Genomic DNA, 24,477 nt, shown 5'->3' on the forward strand with positions numbered 1-24,477 from the left:
CATTCAACTCCCTCAGGTTTCAGTATAATTCGACATGTGATCTCCCCATTATCATCCCCGCATCTAATATCAGCTAGGTTGGCACAAATCATGGATCAAACCCATAACTCTCTTGGTTTACACCATTCACTTTCACACAAGGTTATGGCCTGAATCTCAGTTTACGCCAGGATTGCATCAGCAGATGCCTTCCAGTTCTGACTCCAGAGGAGTTTGCAATTGTTCCTGTGATCTTCTGACAAGATTGCTGGACAAGATTAGTGGCCACTAATCACAGAATCAAGAATCCTACAATGCAAAAGAGGCCCTTTGGCCCGTCGAGTCTGTAGCGACGCATGAGAGGTCCTGACCTGCCCAGCTAATCGTACTTGCCAGCACTTGGCCCATAGCCTTGAATATTAAGGCATGCCAAGTACTCATCCAAGTACTTTCAAAGGATGTGAGTGAGGCATCCCACCACCAGCACCCTCCCAGGCAATGCATTCCAGACTGTCACCACCCTTTTTCCTCAGATCCCCCCCTAAACCTCTCACTCCTCACTTTTAACTTGTGTCCCCTCGTAACTGACCCTTCAACTAAAGAGAACAGCTCCTCCCTATCCACTCTGTCCATGTCCCTCATAATCTTGAGCACTTCAATCAGATCGCCCCTCAGTCTTCTCCGCTCCAGTGAAAACAACCCAAGCCTATCCAACCTCTCTTCATAACTTAAATGTTCCATCCCAAGCAACAATCCTGGTGAATCTCCTCTCCCCTTCCAGTGTGATCACATCCTTCCAGGATGTGGAACCTTCCAGGACTGCACACAGTACTCCAGCTGTGGCCTCACCAAAGTTCTATACAACTCCATCATGACCTCTCTACTTTTGTAATCTATACCCTGATTGATAAAGGCGAGTGTGCTGTATACCTTTTTCACCACCCTATTGACCAACCTTTCCATCTTCAGAGATCTATGAACAAACATGCCAAGGTCCCTTTGTTCTTCAGAATTTCCCAGTGTCAGACCTTTCATAGTGTCAAATGTCAAATTACTCCTTCCAAAGTGTATCACCTCACACTTTTCAGGGTTAAATTCCACCTGCCACTTATCCGCCCATTTGACCATCTTGTCTATATCTTCCTGTAACCCAAGACACTCAACCTCACTGTCAACCACCCAGCCAATCTTTGTGTCATCGGTAAACTTACTGATCCTACCCCCCACATAGTCATCAATGTAATTTATATAAAGGACAAACAATAGGGAGCCCAGCATGGACCCCTGTGGTACGCCATTGGACACTGGCTTCCAGTCACTGAAGCAGCCATGTGTCTTCACCCTCTGTCGCCTGGCCCACTGCTAAGCCAATTATGAATCCACCTGGTCAGATCAACCTGTGTCCCATGCGCATGTAATTTCCTCCCTTATGTTTTACCATTGGAGGAAGTCCATTCCTTTTAAATTTGGGTGAGTTCAGGCTGAGAACTTGTGGAAGATGGATGTTTTTTTGAAGGGGGAATGATTTGCTCTGACCACAATTTGCAGTGGAATTATAGACAAGATCCTTCTAAACATATTTGTAATTTGTTGCAAAAGGCAAAATAGAGGAAACCTCCAAAACGGTTGACATTTTCCACAAACTAACAATTGATGGAAAATTCAAAACTATTTATTGTTAAAATCACTGGCCCATAATTTCCAGCCCTTCTCACGGTCGTTGGGTTATGCTGGAGTGTGCCTTTGAGCCACTCACAACCAAATCATACGGCACGGTGGCACAGTGGTTAGCACTGCTGCCTCACAGTGCTAGGGACCTGGGTTCAATTCCCGCCTTGGATGACTCTGTGTGGAGTTTTCATATTCTCCTCGTATCTGCGTGGGTTTCCTCCGGGTGCTCCAGTTTCTTCCCACAGTGCAAAGACGTGCAGCTTAGCTGGATTGGCCATGGTAAAAAAATTGTCTCATAGCGTCCCAAGATTTGTACATTAGATGAATTAGCCATGCTAAATGTGTGGGGTTACGGAGATAGGAATGTGGCGAGGTCCTGGGAAAGATACTATGTCAGAGAGTCTGTGCAGACTTGGTGGGCTAAATGACCTCCTTCTGCACTGTAAGGATTCTATGACAGGGTCATTTAAATAGTCGGGGAAAGGATGTTCTGCATTAATTCAACTTCAACAGAGACATTCGCTCTATCTAAATTGATGAGTGTGACGAGTGCGGTTGGGGAAGAAGCCTTCGGGGGTTGAAGAGAAATAGCACGTAGCTTTCAAAATTTTTTCCAGAAGGGCATTTGAAGTCAGATGGTGGTGATTGATCCTTCCTCAGTTTAATTCCCTGCGTAGCCTAGGATCTATCTCCCAGAAACACCCTCAGATTTGTCAATGCACCAAAGGAGGATGGGCAGAATATGGGAACAAGATGCAGAAGCTGGAAACCCACCAGATCCAGGGAGTGCTGCAGGTTGGGTCCTCTCTGCATTGAGTGATAGGAATATGCAAATAGAAAGACTGGATGCCAAGAAAGAATAAAACCATCAAAATTGAAAACAATGGTGAATAATTTAAGCAACTTATATCAATATTCTTCAGATATTAAACTTAAGAAACTCTTTTTGGGGATGGTTTTCTCGGTACAAAAAAAAGCATAAAGGTAGAACCTCCGTCCAGCTCAATGTTTCTGTGTGTTTCTGCCTTTGTTGTTGAAATGGTATGGGGCTGAAAGATACTGCACGTACTGTAATCCTTTTGCTGGAACAGTGTCATTTGTATTGAAAGCACGATGACATTCTTTCAACACTGCTGGAGGTTTTGTTTATTATTGAATTCCCTCTGCTAGTATTAATCCATCATCATATAATGAACATATAAATGAACATATAAATGAAGCTTAATAGGCAAAATATGATAATTAGAACATACTTTGGTAATGATGGCATTAATAATGGTTTACAAAAATATAAATAGTGTTTCTTAACATGTGTCAGGATATGTTACAGATTTACTCACTCCAGCAGTAATTTATTTCACAACAAATTGTTTGCAACATTGAAATATATACACGACCTAATAAAATTTCAAAACTTCCTACCAGATTGGTCAAAGATTTTACTGTCAGCCATTATTCTCCTTCAGTTGATGATTGGTTACCCTGGAACTGTGCAAAATAAATCTTTGTTTAATATTTGCACAATACCTGTGGATTGTTTATATTTTAAACTGTAAATCGTTCAATGAATCCCTGCACAAGTTACATGTTCCATTAAAGTAGTCGGGAAGGTTGTGCTAGGTGGCCTGAATAATTAAAGAATTGCATTCAGTATTCAGCTGGGAAGCAAAGCTCAAACCAGTCCTAAGACTGCATTATCCTCTGCATTTATATCGTGTTTCAGTTTTCTTGCTTTTCTCTCTCTCTCACACATAGACACATAAATCACTCGCTTCTCACAAAGGTAGGTTCATCTTTGTCAACAGTTCAATAGCTGCGTGAGTCAAATGGAAATTTAAAATGAAGAAAAAAGACCAATATAAAACACAAGTAAGAAAAAGACAAAATCCACTGCTGCGTCAAAAATGAAACTCAGGCAAGATTGAATGAAACCATAGAAAAATAAAATAGAAGGTTTGAAAAATCTCTTTGGAGGGAGGTGGGAAAGGGGCGGCACAGTAGCACAGTGGTTAGCACTGCTGCTTCACAGCTCCAGGGACCTGGGTTCGATTCCCGGCTTGGGTCACTGTCTGTGTGGAGTTTGCACATTCTCCTCGTGTCTGCGTGGGTTTCCTCCGGGTACTCTGGTTTCCTCCCACAGTCCAAAGATGTGTGGGTTAGGTTGATTGGCCATGCTAAAGAAAAAATTGCCCTTAGTGTCCTGAGATGCGTAGGTTGGAGGGATTAGTGGGTAAATATGTAGGGATATGGGGGTAGGGCCTGGGTGGGATTGTGGTCGGTGCAGACTCGATGGGCCGAATGGCCTCTTTCTGTACTGTAGGGTTTCTAAGAAATAACCATTGTAAACTATAGGATACAGATTTGAGACCAAAAACAAACTTAATTTATAATGAAAAATTAAAAGAAAATAACTGAAGGGAAGGTGACAGAAACAAATATCTTGTCCTCTGTATCTTTGTCTTTACCAGGGAAGAAGATATTACCTACACTAGGGTGAAACAGGTGGTAATTCAGACAAAAGAAGAATTTACAGTTGATAAGGAAGAGGTATTGTACAGGCAATCTGTACTTAAAATTGGTAATGCGCCAGCACCAGATAAGATACATCCAAGGTTACTGAGGGAAGTGAGAGTGGAAATTGTGGGAGCCATCATTTTTCAGGCTTCATTTGACTTGTGGTGATGTCAGAGAATGTTTAACTTTGGTGGTTGGGAAACTTCTAGGAGCAATAATTTGGACAGAATTAATAGTTACATGGGCAAATGTCTGTTAATTAAGGAAAGCCAGTATGGATTCCTTAAGGGAAAATCATGTTCAACGAACTTGCTGGTGTTTTTTGAAGAGGTAACAGAAAGGGTTGTTGAGGGCAATGCTGTCCATGTGATGTATATGGACTTTCAAAAAGCATTTAATACAGTGTCACACAATAGACTTATAAGCAAAGTTACAGCTCATGGAATAAAAGGTATAGTAGTAACATGGATACAAAATTGGCTGAGCGACAGGAAACAGAAAGCAGTGGTTAAAGGATATTTTTCAAGCTGGAGGAAGGTTAGTAGTAAAGTTCCCCAAGGATCTGTGTTGGGACCCTGGCTTTCCCTGATATATATTAATGACCTAGACCTTGGTGTACAAAATACAGTTTCAAAATTTGCAGTTGATATAAAACTCGAAGGCATTGTAAACTGTGAAGAGGATAGTGGAGAACTTTAAAAGGACAAGACAGGTTGGTGGATTGGACAGATGAAGTTCAACGTGAAGAAATGTATGGTGATTCATTTTGATAGGAAGAACAGGAGAGACAATATCAAATAAAGGTACAACTCAAAGGGGTTGCAGGAGTAGAGAGACCTGGGTGTATGTGTGCATTAGTTAGTAAAGGTGACAGAACAGGTTGAGAAAGTGGTTAATAAAGCATACAGTATCCTAGACTTTATTGATAGAGCACATGAACAAGTAGGTTATGTTGAACTTGTATAAGACATTAATTTGACTGCAGCTGGAGTATAATGTCCAGTTCTGGGTGCAGCACTTTAGGAAGTGTGTGAGGGCATTGGAGAGAGTGAAGATTCATGGGAATGGTTCCATAGATGAGGAACTTCAGTTATGAAGATAGATCGGAGAAGTTAGGACTGTTTTCTTTGGAGAAACAAAGGTAGAGAGGAGATTTGATAAAGGTATTCAAAATCATGATGGTTCTGGACTAAGTAGTTAGGGAGAAATTGTTCCCAATTGTGAAGGGATCAAGAACAAGAGGATACAGATTAAAAGTCATTGGCAAAAGAAGCAATAGTGATATGAATAAAAAGGTTTTCACAACTGAGTCATTAAGGTCCTTAGAGAGTGTGCTGGAGGGAGGTTCAATCAGGCATTCAAAAGGGAATTAAGCTGTTAATTGAAGAGGGACAATGTGCAGTTATGGGGCAAAGGCAGGAGAATAGCACTAAGTGAAATGTTCTTTTGGACAGCAGGTGTAGACACAATGGGTGAATGGCCTCCATCTCCACTGCAACAATTTTGTGTCCCTTCTCTCCTTTACTGCCTGAATCCGGAGTGTGTTCTGATGTCACAGGAACAGCAACAGGAGTTGAAGTATTAGTATGAGGACTGAGATCAAGCAAAGGCTAGAATAATGAAATGCCTTCCTTCAGAGATTTGTTAGAACGTAAAGCAGCATTGCTGGTGGGGCTGGGAGAAGCATTGCGATCTGTGGTGACAATGGGAAACAATGTGATTATTCAGTAAGTGGAGGTGGAGTAACTGACATCCACTCTCGGACTGGACTAAAGACCTTCTTCAGTTTGCCTTTCCCACCATTTAGTAATTCAATGGTTACATTATTGAAGTAGTAAGTCAAAGGACAGGACTAATGATCCTAAGGCACAAATTCAAATCCCACGAGGGCTGTTAGGGAATTTTGATTTAATTAATCTGGAATAAAAAGATGATATTAGTGATGAAGACCATGAAACAACTGGATTCTTCTAAAAATCCACAACTTCATGAATGTCCTTCAGAGAAGGAAATCTGCCATCTTATCTGTTCTGGTGTGATAGTGACTTCAGGCACACAGCAACATGGATGACTCTTAACTGCCCCCCTGAAATGGCCAACAAAGCCATTCAGTTACACTCAAGGATATAGCTCGCCATCACCCACTCAAGGTCAAGTGGAGATGTTCAATAAATGTTGACCTTGTCAGTTATGCCCACACCCCATTAATGAATACATATAACATGTTGTAAGATTTGTCAAAGCATTGAACAATAAGAATTTAAATGGTTTTTAGACAGTGCACTCATAAATCAACCTGAGATCATTTAAACTTGCTCTCCATATCTTTTCCCATTCTCAATGCTAAGGGCAGGTTCCATTGGCAGCTTTTTATTCCTATCATCAGAAACTTAAACTGAAATGTTTAGTATTTTGTATACAGTATGCCAATGGACAAACAAGTTTGCATCTATTGTAAACTTACTCTGTACAGTACTGTGGATTCTAGTATGCATTACATTACTTAACAAAGGTATTAGCCACATCACTTTCCATAACAGATCTATTGGACGGATTTGTTCACAAATAAAGTTATGTACAGAAACATGTAAGTTATTGAACAGTTCAATACAGAACAAGGAGTCTGCAAACAGTTTACAACATTTTAATTAAACAAATCTTTTAGGCTGGACATTTAAAGTTTGCCTGACAGAATTTGAGAGAGTGTACTTCTCAGGAAGAAAGTAAACAATCTCAGCCTGAACAAAAAGAAATACAACAGACTTTGTACAAATGATGAATGTGCAAATGACAGAATTCACCTCTACAGTGGAACAAAATGAATGACTTGGCTGACATTAGGAATATGCTGACTATTCACACTCAATCTATCTGAAGAATGGGCATTGTTGTTGACAGTCAGCGTAACAATATCACTCAGATTGTAAACTAGATACACAAAGGCATTTAGATTACCCTATGCGGCATCTATTGAACCCAGGTATACACTGGTAATTTTAACTATGAAATTATGGTTTCAATCCATAATAGATATTTGACATGTTATATTCAAATCTTGTTCAAAGCGTCTTTATTTATTTCAATTGATTCATTTCAAATCAAAAACAAGCATCTTCTTCCTACAGCATGCGTCCTAATCAATTTGATACCATGTTGTTACTTTGCTCACTTGGAAGGGATTCTGTGTCAATAACCCCAAAATATCACCTATATTGAATTTGAGTGATATTGTTACACTGACTGTCAACAATGCCCATTCTTCAGATGGATTGAGTGTAAATAGTCAGCATATTCTTCATGTCAGCTGTGCCATTCATTTTGTTCCATTGTAGAGGTGAATTCTGTCATTTGCACTTTCATCGTTTGTACAGAGTCTGTTGTATTTCTTTTCATTCAGGATAAGATATATCTTTTCAAAGCTGATATTTTTACAACCAAGTAAAAAAAGAAGAGAAACAATGGACAGAATTTATTTTTGAGAGCATTGTGATCATTATTGGCAAATGAGATTTCTAGAAAGCAATAATAAGCAGTGGCATGGTCATGCAAATAATATCGGCCCCAAGATAATGTGGAAAGCCAAGCTCGTCTTTGTGCTAGTCAATAAACTCAGAGACTTGAAACAAGATTTGCCACCTTGAGGTGCTCCCATTTATTTGGAGAGTGGGTAACATGGTGGCTGACTCATTGTAAATGAACGCTGAGTATGGGCTCAAAGCATGAAAACGCCTGCCAGGTGACAGAAAGTGTGGTGGACCTCAGTTGTGCCTTTGTCCTATATGGACCACCGTTGTGTGTTTGTCATACCTGGACACATCCCCTCCCGGTTTGGTTCCTCCCCTCGGCACCTAGTATAAAGGTGGCTGTCTCCTCCCCCTTTGTTCAGTCCAGGTTGGTTATTTGTTGGGATGTGCTCCTGATTCTGTTGTGAATAAAAGCCTACACTTGTATTGGCATATCGGTAGTCTTTCGCCTTATTGATAGCGCATCAGAAAGCACGTGGAGTTGCAGAATATATGACCCTTTACCATGCATGTAACTGCAGCTCCAGTGACTGATTTAGGATCAAGTCTGAGTATGGGCAGCATGGTGGCTCAGTGGTTAGCACTGCTGCCTCACCGCGCCAGGGACCTGGGTTCGATTCCCGGCTTGGGTCACTGTCTGTGTGGAGTTTGCACGTTCTCCCCGTGTCTGCGTGGGTTTCCTCCGGGTGCTCCGGTTTCCTCCTACGGTCTGAAAGACGTGCTGGCTAGGTGTGTTGACCCGAACAGGGGCCGGAGTGTGACGACGAGAGAAATTTCACAGTAACTTCATTGCAATGTTAATGTAAGCCTTATTTGTGACTAATAAATAAACTTTACTTTTACTTTGACTCAGAATTGTGGTCTCATTTGTCTTCCAAACACTGGTGATCTCTGAGGTCCCTACCTCTGCCTGTTGTGGACCAGATTGTGTGCTGTGCTCACCAGACTGTGACCCCGAGGCTGCTCTAGAGCTAGGCCCCACCGAGGGGTATGTCACTGCTGCTGGAGGGTGTGGGTGAGCACTGCAACAGGCCTTCTATTCTGCTTTGTTCTCGTTCACCATCTGAGGTGTCATCGGGGCTGGAGCTGAGGGCTTAGCTTGCGGATGCCCTCGGGCACTTGGTAGAGGTGACAATGGAAAAAAGAGAAGATAATTAGTCCATGGCAGGCGATTCTCATAGTTTTGTTTTCTGAGAGCTGCAGATGCCGGCGTTGGACTGGGGTGGGCACAGTAAGAAGTCTCACAACATCAGGTTAAAATCCAACAGCACTGCTCCTTCATCAGGTGAGTCACATGAAGGAACAGCGCTCCGAAAGCTCGTGATTCCAAATAAACCTGTTGGACTTTAACCTGGTGTTGTGGGACTTCTTGTTTTCTGAGGGATGAGTTGGTGAAGGATTCTCATTTGGGCGTGTACCACTCACTCAGCATCATCGCTGGCGCTGTTCACATCCTCTCCGACCGGCTCAATGGCTCGATTCTCATCGGGAATGAGGACCTTGATTTTGACCACTCCACCGCTAGTCTGAGACTTCTTCCTTTGATTGTGTGCAAGCTTGTCCTGTATAAAGACAGATGGTGAATGAGAGCAGGACACTTGCCGTGGCAGATGATAAGGAAGTCTGCCATGTGTGGGTGGCGAGGACGCAAATTGCAGAGGATTTGAGACCAGATGGAGATGTGAAAGTGTGTGAGAGAGAGTGAGTGATGATGTCCCTTGAGCTGGCAGTGTGCAAGATGCCAGAGAATGTCTGATGGATTGGTGAGTGTGTGAGTTAGGTGATGAAATGATTGACTTACTCTTGTTACATGGATGAGATGATTCATCCTCTTTCTGCACTTGGTGCATAACTTCCTCAGTCCAACATTCGCACTGACCACCATTGCCACCACCTCTCAAGGCAGATTGATGAGGTTGGTGGACCTTCTCCAGTCATCACGGGGAAAGAGGTCATCACAAAGGGCCTTGACCGCGCCCAGCAGGCATTCCAGGGAAGTGGCACTGAATTTGGGTGCAACTGCCTTTCTTTTAGGGCCATCTCTCTTATTTGTATCAATCCTGAGCTAGAAAGATTAAGAAAGTGGTGCACGGTGCCGGTTAAATCTGGCGCTTGGAGTGAGGAACCGGCGGGGTGGGCAAATCATTGGCCACCCACTTGTAAATCCAGCATGTTCCTGTGTGTGCATAATTAATGAGGTGGGAAGTGGGAGAGATGGCATAAAAACTGCCATTGCGCTGCTAGGCAAAATGTTGATTTTCACACCTGCCCCCGCACTTAGTGCAATCAGGGGAAATTTCCAGCCAACATTTAATCATTGATAGTTCAGATTGCGGCCATGCTGCATTTTTATGAGGTTGCCGCCATCTACTGGATGAAATTCTTTAATGCAATGTTACTGTCAATAGAGAGAGAGAAAATCAATCCCCTGGAGACCCAACTGAACTTCTCTGACTGCTGTTCCTGAAAATGATAGAAAAGGTGATAGAAACAAGCTTTAAGGTCAGTGGTCCAAGCATCCACTTTACATGCACTGACTGATGGGGAGACTTCACTTTCAATATGATGGGTGCAGATATCACTGGTGCCACCACTGCATGCAGAGCTACACTATATCAAATACTTGTCCAGAATTTCTACTGAAGATGGCAAATGATTTTGCCATGACCTCTGCTGTATATCTCAGTTCTCCAAAATGGTTCTCAGTACATCTAGATAAGTACAATACGGGGGCTTGGGCACCCCTTTGCTCTGCATCTCCATCCTCCTCCTCTGATGAACAGTCTCATTCCTCATCTTCTTCTAGGTCTCTGGGGGACCATGTTATGGAGCGTACAGCAGATTGCCATAATGTGTGAAATCACTGCAGGAGAGTGCTGCAAGGAGCCACCCTAACGGACTAGGCAGCAGAACTGTAGAGCAGCATATCGAGACGCATGGTGGCACAGTGGTTAGTACTGCTGTCTCATAGCACCAGGGACCCTGGTTCAATTCCAGCCTTGGGTGACTGTATGGAGTTTGCACGTTTTCCCTGTGTCTATGTGGGTTTCCTCTCGGTTCTCCGGTTTCCTCCCACAGTCCAAAGATGTGCAGGTTAGGTGCATTGGACACACTAAATTGCCCCTTAGTGTCCCACGATATGTGTAGGTTAGAGGGATTAGCAGGGTAAATACATGGGGTTATGGGGATAAGTCAGGGGCTGGGCCTGGGTAAGATGCTCTGTTGGAGAGTTGGTGCAGACTCGATGGGCCGAATGGGCTCCTTCTGCGCTATTGGGATTCTATTCTATGATGCACTTTCAGAAGCCAATGGTGCTCTTGTGAGCAGATGGCTTCAGTTGCAGTGCCTCTGTTGCTGTGTCCTTTGTTTGTGTAAAGGATGAACATCTACCTCTTCAGAAGATTACCCTTGTCCCCAAGAATTCATCCACAAAGTTTGTGTGGTGCCACGAAGAGCTGCAGCACCCTGGATTGGTGGAGGATGAAGATGTCACGGCAGCTGCCAGAATAGCAAGCGCACACATGCAAGAAGCAACGCAATTGGACCTAAGGGAATAGAAGCTTTGCTGGTGATGAATCTCACTGGCCACTCACATGGCACCTTGATGGCTACATGGGTGTAATGGATGCGTGGAGGGAAAATCCCATTGCCCTTTGTACCTGTGAGACCCCATTGTTTAAAGTTTTTTAATGTTTATTTATTAGAGTCGCAAGTAGGGTTATGTTAACACTGCAATGAAGTTACTGTGAAAGTCCCCCAGTTGCCACACTCTGGCGCCTGTCCGGGTACACTGAGGGAGAATTTAGCATGAGCAATGCAACTAACCAGCACATCTTTCAGACTGCGGGAGGAAACCGGAGCGCCCGGAGGAAACCCACGCAGACACGGGGAGAACGTGTAGACTCCACATAGATAGTGACCCATGCCGGGATTCGAACCTGGGTCCCTGGCGCCGTGAGGCAGCAGTGCTAACCACTGTGCCACCATCTCAATATGTATGTCCTTCCCTGCTTTTGTAAAGAGAGTATCAGTGATGTGGTGTGCTGCCACTTGAAAGATGCCACCAAGGTTCACAGCTGATCCCTGGAAGGAGTCAAAATGTAAGCCTTATATCAGAGGATCAGATCATATGGCCTAATGATACAGTTCTTGGAAGGTTATTGATTATCCCATTGCAGCTGCATTCTTTGTGTTGTTATAGGTATTTATCACCAGCTGCACTGGAGTCATTCCAACCAAGTGCACTTTCCAATGGCGACCATGTAATGACTGTCAGATCTGGGTTACAGTTTAATTAATATTTGAGGACTATAGCCTTTCCTGCCTGCAGTGTTATCTCTCAACCACATTTGATTTGATTTTGATTTTATTATTATCACATGTATTAACATACAGTGAAAAGTATTGTTTCTTGCACGGTATACAGACAAAACATACCGTACACAGAGAAGGAAATGAGAGAGTGCAGAATGTAGTGTTACAGTCATAGCTAGGGTGTAAAGAAAAATCAACTTAATGCAAGGTAAGTCCATTCACAAGTCTGACAGCAGCAGGGAAGAAGCTGTTCTTGAGTCGGCTGGTACGTAACCTCAGACATTTGTATCTTTTTCCCAAAGGAAGAAGGTGGAAGAGAGAATGTCCGGGGTGCGTGGGGTCCTTAATTATGCTGGCTGCTTGGCTGAGGTAGCGGGAAGTGTAAACAATGTTAATGGATGGGAGGCTGGTTTGCGTGATGGATTGGGCTACATTCACGATCTTTTGTAGTTCCTTGCGGTCTTGGGCAGAGCAGGAGCCATACCAAGCTGTGATACAACCAGAAAGAATGCTTTCTATTGTGCATCTGTAAAAGTTTCTGAGAGTCATAGCTGAGCATTACTTTTTTGCTAGTCACCACACTCCACATGCATGATGCATGTCTACTAGGCAACAATGAGTTTGTGATGTTATAGGTGTGTGCCGACCTCATGGTGCTGGCTTGCTACACGTGTGGATGTTAGTTTGCACCTGAAGGTCTGGCGAGTGTGGCTTGACTGAGTCCCTGTGTTAGATCTCAGGAGGACAATCGACATGGATCGCTCAACGTTACAGTGCAACCAACGTGTTAGGCTTCCTCGTACATATTGCACTCTGGTAGACTGAAGATGTGGAGGACTGAAACGGAATGGGAATGATGCTCCTGGGTTCTCTTCAGTATTTACAAGGGTATAAAGTTATCATTAAATGCTGTGTCAATAGTGACTGTGCCACATCTCTATCAGTGTCAGGACAATGCTGGCCATTAACTTGGAGGCTTCTAGTGAAGGGGGTTGATGAGTGCTGGTCAATGATCAGATGATGGTCCTGCTGAAGCATTCTCTGTGCTGACAGAGGTATCTTAACTCACGGGTTCACTTCCAGGCTATAGAGTGACAGATCACAGAATCCTGAAGGGAGATATCATCCTGGGGCTCAGTCTCCAGATGTGGCCTCACCATTAATCTTGCACAAGAGATGGAGCGATGCTGCTGTCCAGATTTAGATCCATCCTCAGATGGGATGAAGTTGATTGATGAATAACCTTCTTGAGCCACCTTGCTAAGCTCCAGCCATACTGCCATGAGTGCATTGAGATGTACAGCAGCATTTCTGCCTTGTAAAGACGGCCGTAGCCCCTGAAATGTTGGCATTATGGTTGAAAGGACAGCACTATGTTTAGTTGCTTCAGGTTGAGAGCGGTGGAGTGTTTATTCCATTACAGATTGGCCATATGCTCCCTTGAGTGCTTCACCTTCCAAGGAAGAGGACATTGTTACACATGAATGTGATGTGTTCATTCTGAGAAGGATGACCTTCATTGAGATGCTCCCAATTCCCATTAGAAAGGTTTTCATGTATTGATGGAACAGGAGAAATGTGCTCAGATCACCCAGTCTTAATGTTATTTGCCCTGGAACCTTTGTCAGTAAGATGGTCTCACAGCCACGTCCTCTGCATTGTGCCCATGGCTTCTTTTTGTGGAGCATCAGTATCCTTGTTCTCTTCAAATTCATCCCATTCCATGCCCTCCTCCACATCTCCATGTGACAACTGATCCCCACATTGCAGCGTTAGGCTTTGTAGGGGAGAGCAAACCACTATAATGCGGCGCATTAAAGAGTGGAATCTATTTCAATTGAAAAATCCTAATGACTGCTGCCAGAGAACTCTGAAGGTCACAAGTGTGCGGGCGCTGGTGCAACCTGTACTCTTGGGAAGCCGGAGCTCATTGTGAATCCCCCACCTCTGGTAGCTTGGCCTGCTTCATCCATGATGAACTGCATGTAATTGTGAGCTTTATTGAAAAGGGCATTGGCCATTTCCCTTATCCATTTATGAGTGGATGTTTGTGATATTCTGCAGAGGTCCCCAGTGGAGCTCTAACCAGGTTATGCTGGAGAAGAAAATACACCTGCCACCACCCCTCTCCCCCAGCCGAAGTCTTTAAAACGATATCTGAAGCGAGAAGAGTTTTGGCCATTTTTTAATTGATACGTCTGTGAGAGAATTGCTAATAGGAAAGAAGTCAACGTTAGGTTTTAAAAACCTAAACATGCAAGAACAAGTCAAACTCATGTCAGATTGTGTTTGATTTATTCCTGTAGCAAATTATGGCCCTGTCCCTCTTCTCACTGCCCCATTCAAATTTACTTATTGGCTACTGTAGTGCTAAGGTTCTGACTATTGCCACGTAAAAATAATAAGGCTTCTCCAACTGCTTATGTTGTGCTGGACAGGCCAGGATGGTGCTACTATGTGCTACTTTATTTAGATGATCTCAGCAGCCTAATAATCAGAGTGTTCCAGTTGACCTTGTATCCGTGGCCAGTTAGAGGAAAATTAAAAATTCAGCCCCAGACCTATTTCTGTACATCAGCCAATGCCCTTTGCTAGAAAGAGTGAACATTGGATGTGGACAGGATTAAGCTCAGGTGTAATACCTCGCTTGACTGAATAACCTGTCAGCAATCACAGTCTGTGCTGATATAAAAAGAATAAATCACTTGCCGCAGTGGAACTGCGAATCATTATGATTCACCACAGTGAATGGTGAAGGTGAGAGATAATCAGAATAAGCAAAAAGCAGCTACATACTTTCGTTGTGTTATGGTGCAATTAACACCAATAACTGGTGTTTTTGCCACACACAAAGCCAGAGTTACAGGAAACATATTACAATTAAATGTTTTGCATTAGCACAACTGCTACCTTCAAAGGGATTTTGACCTTCTAGAAACATTGCTGTGTTGTTCAAGGAGGAAAAAATGAGTGTCATTCCAATTTAATCTTATCTTCCCCATGTGATTCTATAATGTCATAGTGTTATACTAAAGTTTATGAACATTATTATGTCATGAGTTTGTAAAGGAATATAAAAGACCTATTTGTTAACCTGGCCAAATTAATTTGTTAACAATTCATTCCCAGGACGTGATTGTCACTGGCAAGGCTGGTATTTATTGCTCGTTCTTAGCAGACCTGAGAGTGCGGCATTAGATGCTCTTCCTGAACTGCAGCAGTTCCTGTGGTACTCTTTGCAATTCAAAGCAGCTGAGTGACTTCCTAGGCCAGCAGAGAGGCAGCCACACTGATGAGGGACCTAAGCCACTTCATGGCCAAACTCTTTAAGGACGGTAGATTTCATTCCCTAAAGGACCTTATATGAACAACCTATATTTATATAAAGTCTTTGATGGAATAAAATGTTCCAAGATGCTTCACAGGAGCATTATAAAGCAAAATATGATACTGAGTCACAGAAGGAGATATTAGATAAAATGACTAAAGGCTTGATCAAAGAGGTTAAGCAGTGTCTTAAATGAAAAAAGCAAGATAGAGAGGCAGAGAGGTGTAAGGTGTGAATTCCAGAGCTTGCGACCTGGGCAACTGAAGTCATCATGGTCATTAATGGTGGAGCAACTGAAAGCAGGAATGCTCAAGAGACCAAATTCAATGAGCATAGATATCTCAGAGAGTTCTGGGGTTGGAGGAGATCATAAAGATATGGGGCAGAGAATGATTTTAAGTGTCCAGCTAGCGTGAAAATGGGTGAGTTACTGATCCGTTTTTTGGGCACGTTTTCACACCCAATCTTATGTACTTGGTCATTGAAAAAATGGTGTAGACTGTTTCTAGCTGGGCTTAATTCGCCAGCCAGTCTGTAGAGGAAGCTACTGCACATGTGCAGACCTCTGATGCTGGACATGCATATTTTCAGCAGCAAGGGTCTGACAGAGAGAGAGAGAGTTGTCAGGCCCCTACTGCTGCAGGCAGCCTCAACCAGCCACCACCCCCTCCCTCACAATCACAGGGGCCTGCGACTGATTGCGAGCCACACAACGCATGGCCATCTATCCCCCACCGCTCCCCGATCTGACCCCACTGCAGAGTGGTAGCAGGCCCCCTCCCTCCCTGATCTGACCCCATTGCAGAATACGCAGCGCCCCTCCCACCCCCCCCCCCCCCCACCCCAGTCCAATCACAGGCAGAATGGCAGCGGGCCACCCCTTCATGTTCTGCCCCATTCAGGCCCCACCCCATGGCACTGTTCAGTGGGCAGTGTCAAGGTGCCTGCTGGGCATTGCCCAGGTGCTAGGCTGGCAGTGTCACTGTCCAAGGGGCACCCCCCGGCCTCTCCAGGGGGCCTCAATGGCCTCCAATGCCATGGCTATCAGTTTCTGCTCAGCGACTCTGTGCTGTCATGTGTTGTGAAGGCCGCCTTGGAGAACGCTTACCCAAAGATCAGAGGCTGAATGCCCGTGACCGCCGGAGTGCTCCCCCACAGGAAGAGAACAGTCTTGCCTGGTGATTGTCGAGCGGTGTTCATTCATCCGTTGTCGTAGCATCTGCATGTTTTCCCCAATGTACCATGCCTCGGGACATCCTTTCCTGCAGCGTATCAGATGCCCTCACCTGAAGAAGGGGCTCGGGGCTCCGAAAGCTTGTGTGGCTTTTGCTACCAAATAAACCTGTTGGACTTTAACCTGGTGTTGTTAAACTTCTTACTGTGCGTATCAGGTAGACAACGTTGGCCGAGTTGCAAGAGTAGGTACCGTGTATCTGGTAGATGGTGTTCTCACGTGAGATGATGGCACCGTGTCGATGGTCCGGCATGTCTTGCAGAGGTTGCTGTGGCAGGGTTGTGTGGTGTTGTGGTCACTGTTCTCCTGAAGGCTGGGTAGTTTGCTGCGGACAATGGTCTGTTTGAGGTTGTGCGGTTGTTTGAAGGCAAGAAGAGGGGGTGTGGGGATGGCCTTGGCGAGATGTTCGTCTTCATCAATGACATGTTGTAGGCTCCGGAGGAGATGCCATAGCTTCTCCGCTCCGGGGAAGTACTGGACGACGAAGGGTACTCTGTCCACTGTGTCCCATGTTTGTCTTCTGAGGAGGTCGGTTTTTCACTCTGGCGCGTCGCAACTGTCGATTGATGAGTCGAGTGCCATATCCTGTTCTTATGAGGGCATCTTTCAGCGTCTGGAGGTGTCTGTTGTGATTCTCCTCATCCGAGCAGATCCTGTGTATTCGGAGGGCTTGTCCGTAGGGGATGGCTTCTTTTACGTGTTTAGGGTGGAAGCTGGAGAAGTGGAGCATCGTGAGGTTATCCGTGGGCTTGTGGTACAGCGAGGTGCTGAGGTGACCGTCCTTAATGGAGATGTGTGTGCCCAAGAATGCAACCGATTCCGGAGAGTAGTCCATGGTGAGTCTGATGGTGGGATGGAACTTGTTGATGTCATCATATAGTTGTTTCAGTGATTGTTCGTCATGACTCCAAAGGAAGAAAACGTCATCGATGTATCTAGTGTATAGCATCGGTTGAAGGTCCTGTGCGGTGAAGAAGTCTTGTTCGAACCTGTGCATGAACATGGAGGTTATATCAGCGATCACGGGCATTCAGCCTCTGATCTTTGGGTAAGCGTTCTCCAAGGCGGCCTTCACGACACACGACAGCGCAGAGTCGCTGAGCAGAAACTGATAGCCAAGTTCCGCACACATGAGGACGGCCTAAACCAGGATGTTAGGTTTATGTCACACTATCAGTAACCCCCACAGCTTGCCTCCTGGACTTGCAGAATCTCACTGGCTGTCCTGTCTGGAGACAATACACATCTCTTTAACCTGTGCTTAATGCTCCCTCCACTCACATTGTCTGTATCTTTCAGACCTGGTTGGTTGTAGAGATTCACATTCTAATCAGTATTCTGTAACTTGATTTTGTGTCTCTGTATGCCCTGTTTGAGAGCAGATTTCCACTCCATCTGACGAAGGAGCAGCGCTCAGAAAGCTAATGGCATTTGCTACCAAATAAACCTGTTGGACTTTAACCTGGTGTTGTTAAAACTCTTACTGTGTCAAATATGATACCAAGGTTGTAAACAGATGGACTTAACCTCATACCATTGCCTGAGAGAGAGATGGAGACAGTAGTTAGGGGATGAAGTTTAGAACTGGGACTAAAAACAATGGCTATAGTTTTCCCAATATTTAATTGGAGAAAATTTTTGCTCATCTAGTATTGGATGTTGCATAAGCAGTCAGATAAGTTAGTGACAGTGAAGGAGTCGAGAGAGATGGTGGTGAAGTGGAGCTGGCTGCTATCAGCATACATTTGGAAATTAAACTAACACTGTGCTTTCAGATGATGACACCAAGGGATAACATGTAAACAGCAAGACTTTGGGACAGAGGAGTTAAAACAGGGAAACTTAGGGAGAGAGAGGTTAAAACAGCGAGATTTTGGGAGAGAGGTTAAAACAGCGAGATTTTGGGAGAGAGGTTAAAACAGCGAGATTTTGGGACAGAGATTCAGTAATCTACCAGGAGCCAGTCAGAACCCACGTTCAGAAACAGACATTGAGGTGTGACGTTACAGGGAAGCAGCTAAGTGATTGGCTGGTGAGTATTTTGTATTTATCTGATATAAACTGGGGAATTTCAGTCAGAGTAGTGGAACATTAATTGAAATAATAAGAATGCATACACATGCAGGATTAGAGACATTAATTAATGCCCATCCATAATTGTCTTTGAAAGGGCATTTTAAGAGTCAACCACTGTGCTGTGGGTCTGGAGTCACATGCTGGCCAGACCGGGTTCCGACAGCAGATTACCTTTCCTAAAGGACATGATTAGTAAATTAAAATGCCATAAAAATGGCAGAGCAGGTGATGTGTTACAAATTGTGGGAACTGGGTGGATGTTAATGTGATCAAAGGCAAACATGCCTGCAGTAAGTGTCATAAAAGTGTTCACAGCGTGAGGAACTTCAGCTCAGAATTAATGGGCAGGAGTCAGAGCTTCAGACACTGCGCTGCATCAGCGAGGGAGAAAGATACTTGGATACTAGAGTGGGTTTTAAACTAAATGGGGAGTAAGGGATCAAGTGGGGGAAAATGTGATAAAGTAAAGGGGAGGACAAGGCAAGAGAGTAGGGTGGCAATACGGGTAATTATAATCAGTGTATGACAGGAAGGGACAAAGTGCACCTTAAAAGTGCACCATCAGATAAGGCCAGAGCCTTGTTGGAACTGCACTCATCCACTCATATATAAATGATAGCCATGCCTACAAGATGAAAAGGTCTGGGACCTGAATATTCACCCGGTACATGATATTTCAAAAAGACAGGAAGCCAGGAAAAAGTTGTGGGGTAACTCTGTTTATTAAAGATGACATTAGCACAATAGTGAAAGAAACCTTAAGTTCTAAAAATCAAGATATAGCATCAGAGTTAAGAAATATCAAAGTCTCTTGTCATCATAGTTTATAGATCCCCTAACAGTAACTACACTGTAGTACAGGGTATACAAGAAGAAATATGGGACCTTGTGAGAAAGGTACGGTGATAATGATGGGTGATTTTAATCTACATTGAGATTGGACAAATCAGAGATGCAGTGGAAGACAATTAAGGAGATCTTTCATAACACTCAGAAAAGATGCATTCCAGTGAGAAAAACTCTGAGAAGGATGCAACATTTTTGGTTAACTAAGGAAATGAAAGATAGTATCAAATTGAGAGAAAAGGCATAGAATTCTGTGAAGATTAGTGGCAGGCCTGAAGATTAGACAGAATATAAGGACCAACAAAGAATGACTAAAAAATAATGAGGGAGAAATTAGAGTGTGAGAGAAAGAAAGCTCGAAATATAAAGAGATAGTAAGAGAAATCACAAACATTGGATGGTTCCGACTGTTTTACCAGAATAGTTACCCAGGAAAAGTTCCAAGAATTCAAATTTAAGTCCTGGATAACTATACTACTGGCTCCCACATGACTCCCCCCTGCCCCACAAGACTCCCCTAACCACTTGAACTCTCCTGACCTTCAACCCCGCTAACCACCCAACCACAACTCTGACCACCCCACTGACTATCCAGCTTCCACCCACCCACTACGAGTGATCTCCCAGTAGCCACCCAATCCTCATTCCCCACAGACCCTCACATCCCCACCCCCTGACCAACTGATCCTCCACCTTCCACCCCTCAATCCTAGCCACTTACCTTACAAACCTACCTTTTCCCTGGCTTCTGAAGATGGACCTTTAAACTTGCCTGCTTAACAGCAGCTAGCGCCATAAAAAAAGGGGGGGCTTCCTTACCTGTGACTCTCCAGCCCTCAACACAAGGCCTCAGGAATGTTTTTGGATTTCCAAAAGGCGTTTGATAAGGTGCCTCACAAAAGGTTGCTGAAGAAGATTGGGTCACACGGAGTTGGGGGTAGGGTGTTAGCGTGGACTGGGGATTGGCTATCCGACAGGAAGCAGAGAGTCGGAATAAATGGGTGCTTTTCTGGTTGGCGGATGGTAACTAGTGGCGTGCTGCAGGGATCGGTACTGGGGCCTCAACTATTTACCATTTATATAGACGATCTGGAGGAGGGGACTGAGTGTAGGGTAACAAAGTTTGCAGACGACACAAAGATAAGTGGAAAAGTGAATCGTGTGGAGGGCATAGAAGGTCTGCAGAGAGATTTGGACAGGCTGAGTGAGTGGGTGAGGATCTGGCAGATGGAGTATAACGTTAACAAATGCGAGGTTATTCACTTTGGAAGAAATAATAGCAAATTGGATTATTATCTAAATGGAAAGAAATTACAACATGCTGCTGTGCAGAGGGACCTGGGGGTCCTTGTGCATGAGACGCAAAAACCCAGTCTGCAGGTGCAACAGGTGATCAAGAAGGCAAATGGGAGGTTGGCTTATATCGCAAGGGGGATAGAATATAAAAGCAGAGATGTCTTGCTGCATCTGTACAGGGCATTGGTGAGGCCGCAGCTGGAATACTGTGTGCAGTATTGATCCCCTTATTTGCGGAAGGATATATTGGCCTTGGAAGGAGTGCAGAGAAGGTTCACCAGGTTGATACCAGAGATGAGGGGTGTTGATTATGAGGAGAGTCTGAGCAGATTGGGTTTGTACTCGTTGGAATTTAGAAGGCTGAGGGGGGATCTTATAGAGACCTATAAGATAATGAAGGGGCTGGATAGGGTAGAAGTGGAGAGATTCTTTCCACTTAGAAAGGAAACTAGAACTAGAGGGCACAGCCTCAAAATAAAGGGGGGTCAGTTTAGGACAGAGTTGAGGAGGAACTTCTTCTCTCAGAGGGTGGTGAATCTCTGGAATTCTCTGCCCACTGAAGTGGTGGAGGCTACCTCGTTGAATATGTTTAAATCACGGATAGATGGATTCCTGATCGGTAAGGGAATTAGGGGTTATAGGGATCAGGCGGGTAAGTGGAACTGATCCACTTCAGATCAGCCATGATCTTACTGAATGGCGGGGCAGGCTCGAGGGGCTAGATGGCCTACTCCTGCTCCTATTTCTTATGTTCTTATGTTCTAATGCGCTGCACTAATATTTCTCACCCAGTCTGAGTCGGAAGGTCGTGTGAGAAAACAAAGGCTGGATATTAATGTAAGAAAATAGAAACAGAGGGGCAATCCCACTCTGATTTCCACTGCTCGGAAGCTCAGAGTCAATAATGTATCAGTGGCGGGGTGCATTCTCTAGGTGAGAGGTTAAACTGGAGCCCTGCCTGCTTGTGCTGGTAAGAGACCCCCATGGCACTGAGTCAACATTTATCTCTTAATCATTATCACCAAAATGCAATTGATCTCATTGTTATTGGTGGGATGTTGTCTGCAAATTGGCTGCTGCTTTTGTCTACATTATAAATGAATGTATGTCAAAAATGACTCATTGGCTTTAAGTGTCCTGTGTACAGACATGAGTTTTTTGTTAATATACAAGGTTTTTCTCTCTTTAAATTCATAATTGAGGCCCTATCTCCTTTTTATCATGATTCATTTTCTCCCTTCCCTCTTCTCCTCCCCGAAGGCACTTCCTGTCTCCTTTATAGACTTAGGTAAACATCTCTGCTATTTGATCCAAGCCACCGTCATCTGCGAGTGTCAACAGGCTGTTCGACAATGGGAACCTCACAGCCCAGCCTAATCCTGCGAGCACATGCACACTCGCAGCAGAAATCGATGGGCAATTAGACCCAGGGAGATTTCCCCCACCCTCGCCCAGTGCTGTTCCTGGTATCAATCGAACACAAAATTTAGATCCAACATGGGACATTTCGGGTCCCTTCCGCCTTCAACTGCGGAAAATCGCAAGCAACGATTAACTGCGTAAGGAGGTGAGCAGAAACACCGCCCCCCACCCCCAGCAACCAAATTGTAATCATTTCCCCGAGTCACTGCCCAACTGCCCATGGCTGGAGCCTGTCCTCTGCAAGGGGGGCAGCGAGGGGCTCCAGCCGGGGGAAGCGAGGGACTCCAGCCGGGGGCTTGAGCGGGTCCAGCCGGGGAAACCAGGGGCTCCAGCCGGGGCAGCCGTGGGGTTCAGCCGGGGCTGCGAGGGGCTCCATTACCTGCAGTGGCCGGGATTGTTGGTTCTGTGCCTGGATCTGGAGGGCGGCCGTCGTTAGAAACCACTTTCACCGAATGTTTTCAGTCGCAACTGCCGGGATGTCACCATAGCAACGCCAAGCCGTGACCCTGGCAACCAGAATGTTACAATCCAGCTTCCTCTTCTGCCGGTCACATGATCGGCCCTGGCCAGTGGAAACAGCAACAATCCCACTGTAACTGGCTTCTCCCCACTCACAGAGGCAGTTCCAGAGATTGCAGCAGCATGGTGCAGAGTTAATGTTTGGTGGTAGTGCTGATGATAGCGGGGCAAGATAATAGTGAATTTAAAGATGCAGACAGGAAAGTTAAATTTATTTTGTGTTGGGGGTTCCAAGTCAGTGGGGATATGGGAGTGATAGATGAGGGCGGCATGGTTGCACAGTCTTTAGCACTGCTGTCTCACAGCGTCAGGGACCTGGGTTCAATTCCAGCCTCAGGTGACAGCCCATGTGGAGTTTGTACATTTTCCTCGTGTCTGCATGGGTTTCCTCCGGGTGCTCCGGTTTCCTCCCACACTTCAAAGCTGTGTGGGTTAGGTGGATTGGCCATATTAAATTGCCCCTCAGTGTCCAAAGATGTGTAAGTTAGAAGCATTAATGGGGTAAATACGTGAGGTCATCATACATGGGCAGGGGTGGGCCTTGGTAGGATGTTCTGTTGGAGAATTGGTCCAGACTCAATGGGCCGAATGGCCTCCTTCTGCACTGTAGGGATTCTATGATGAGCAGGGTTTAGAGGACATGAGCGGTATAACGTAAATGTTGGACAAGTAGGAGTTTATGGAAGAAAGGAAATCAGCAAAGTGGGCGTCTGAAGAGTTGGGTCCAGAGGTGATGAAAGTATGGATAAAGGTTTCTGTACGTGAAGGACAAAAGTGAACAATGTTATGGAGATGGAATGTGGTCTGTGCGGTCGAAGGGTACTTTGTCAAACCAATCCTTTACTCTATCCATCACAAAGACTACTTAGTTACTCATCCACAACTTTGCTCCAGCCCTTCCTTGTATTACTCGCAGGCTACAACTTCCTATCCTCATCTGATTCCCCCCACCCACTGCCTGACTTTTCCTTACCTGGCCTTGGAAAAATATTTCCCTTCCAAGTTTTTTACAACTACTACTTTTAAATGCCAACCAGCCTCCTTGAGCTTTTTCATTAAATTCTGCAGTAATTCTGTAGGCATCAATTTTACAACCACTCAAACTCAACTTAGAGACCCCCTGGATCAGTCTCCCAAAAAATAAGGAAAAAGCAGCATCTCTTATGGAACACAGTCAAAGGAACATCCGTTAAAATATAGAAGTCACGCTGCAACTAAGTATTCAAATCTGCAAAAAGAAAATCTAGAAAATGAATTCATGCAGTCCATTCACAAAATATTACTAAGAAATGGAAAAAACAATGGGTGAGATTCTCCGGTTTCCCAGCCACGTGTTTCCCGCCAGCGGGAGGTGGTGCATTGTTTGCTAGCGGCAGGATTCTCTGGTCCCACCACTGCCAATGGGAATTCCCATTGACGTCACCCCAAGCTGGCAGCAAACCTCTGGGCGGGAGTGCACTGCCAGCGGGACCAGAGAATCCCGCCGGGGTGAACGGCCAGAGAATTCGAGCCAATGTGGCTGTGTGTGCTGGTGAAATGTAACTTGACTGGACTGCATTGTAAGGTTCAAACTTTATGGTGGTGCATAAGAGCACAAAACACATGGAGCAATAACCAAATAAACAATGCAGAAACTAAAAAAAAGTAAAAGTGCAAAAGTGTTAAACTTTAGCCATATGTATGTTTAATAAAAACATACATATGGACAGATGAATTAGGAGCAGGAGTAGGTCACTCAGCCCTCAAGCCTGCTC

General features: G+C 44.6%; 1 protein-coding gene across 1 annotated transcript in view; it reads right to left on the reverse strand.

Annotated features, from left to right (window-relative positions):
* The window catches only part of c14h7orf57 (chromosome 14 C7orf57 homolog), a 70,733-nt gene extending 47,910 nt beyond the window's left edge, over positions 1 to 22,823 (reverse strand). The window contains exons 1-2 of the mRNA XM_078228332.1: positions 22,584 to 22,823; positions 3,073 to 3,138 (exon numbers count right to left, since the gene is read on the reverse strand). Of these exons, the coding sequence (XP_078084458.1) occupies positions 3,073 to 3,103 (31 nt within the window). The 5' untranslated portion in view covers positions 3,104 to 3,138; positions 22,584 to 22,823. The remainder of the gene's footprint in view (positions 1 to 3,072; positions 3,139 to 22,583) is intronic.
* Positions 22,824 to 24,477: the final 1,654 nt, after the last annotated feature.

The sequence above is a fragment of the Mustelus asterias genome, chromosome 14, assembly GCF_964213995.1.
Source record: "Mustelus asterias chromosome 14, sMusAst1.hap1.1, whole genome shotgun sequence".
NCBI lineage: Eukaryota > Metazoa > Chordata > Chondrichthyes > Carcharhiniformes > Triakidae > Mustelus > Mustelus asterias.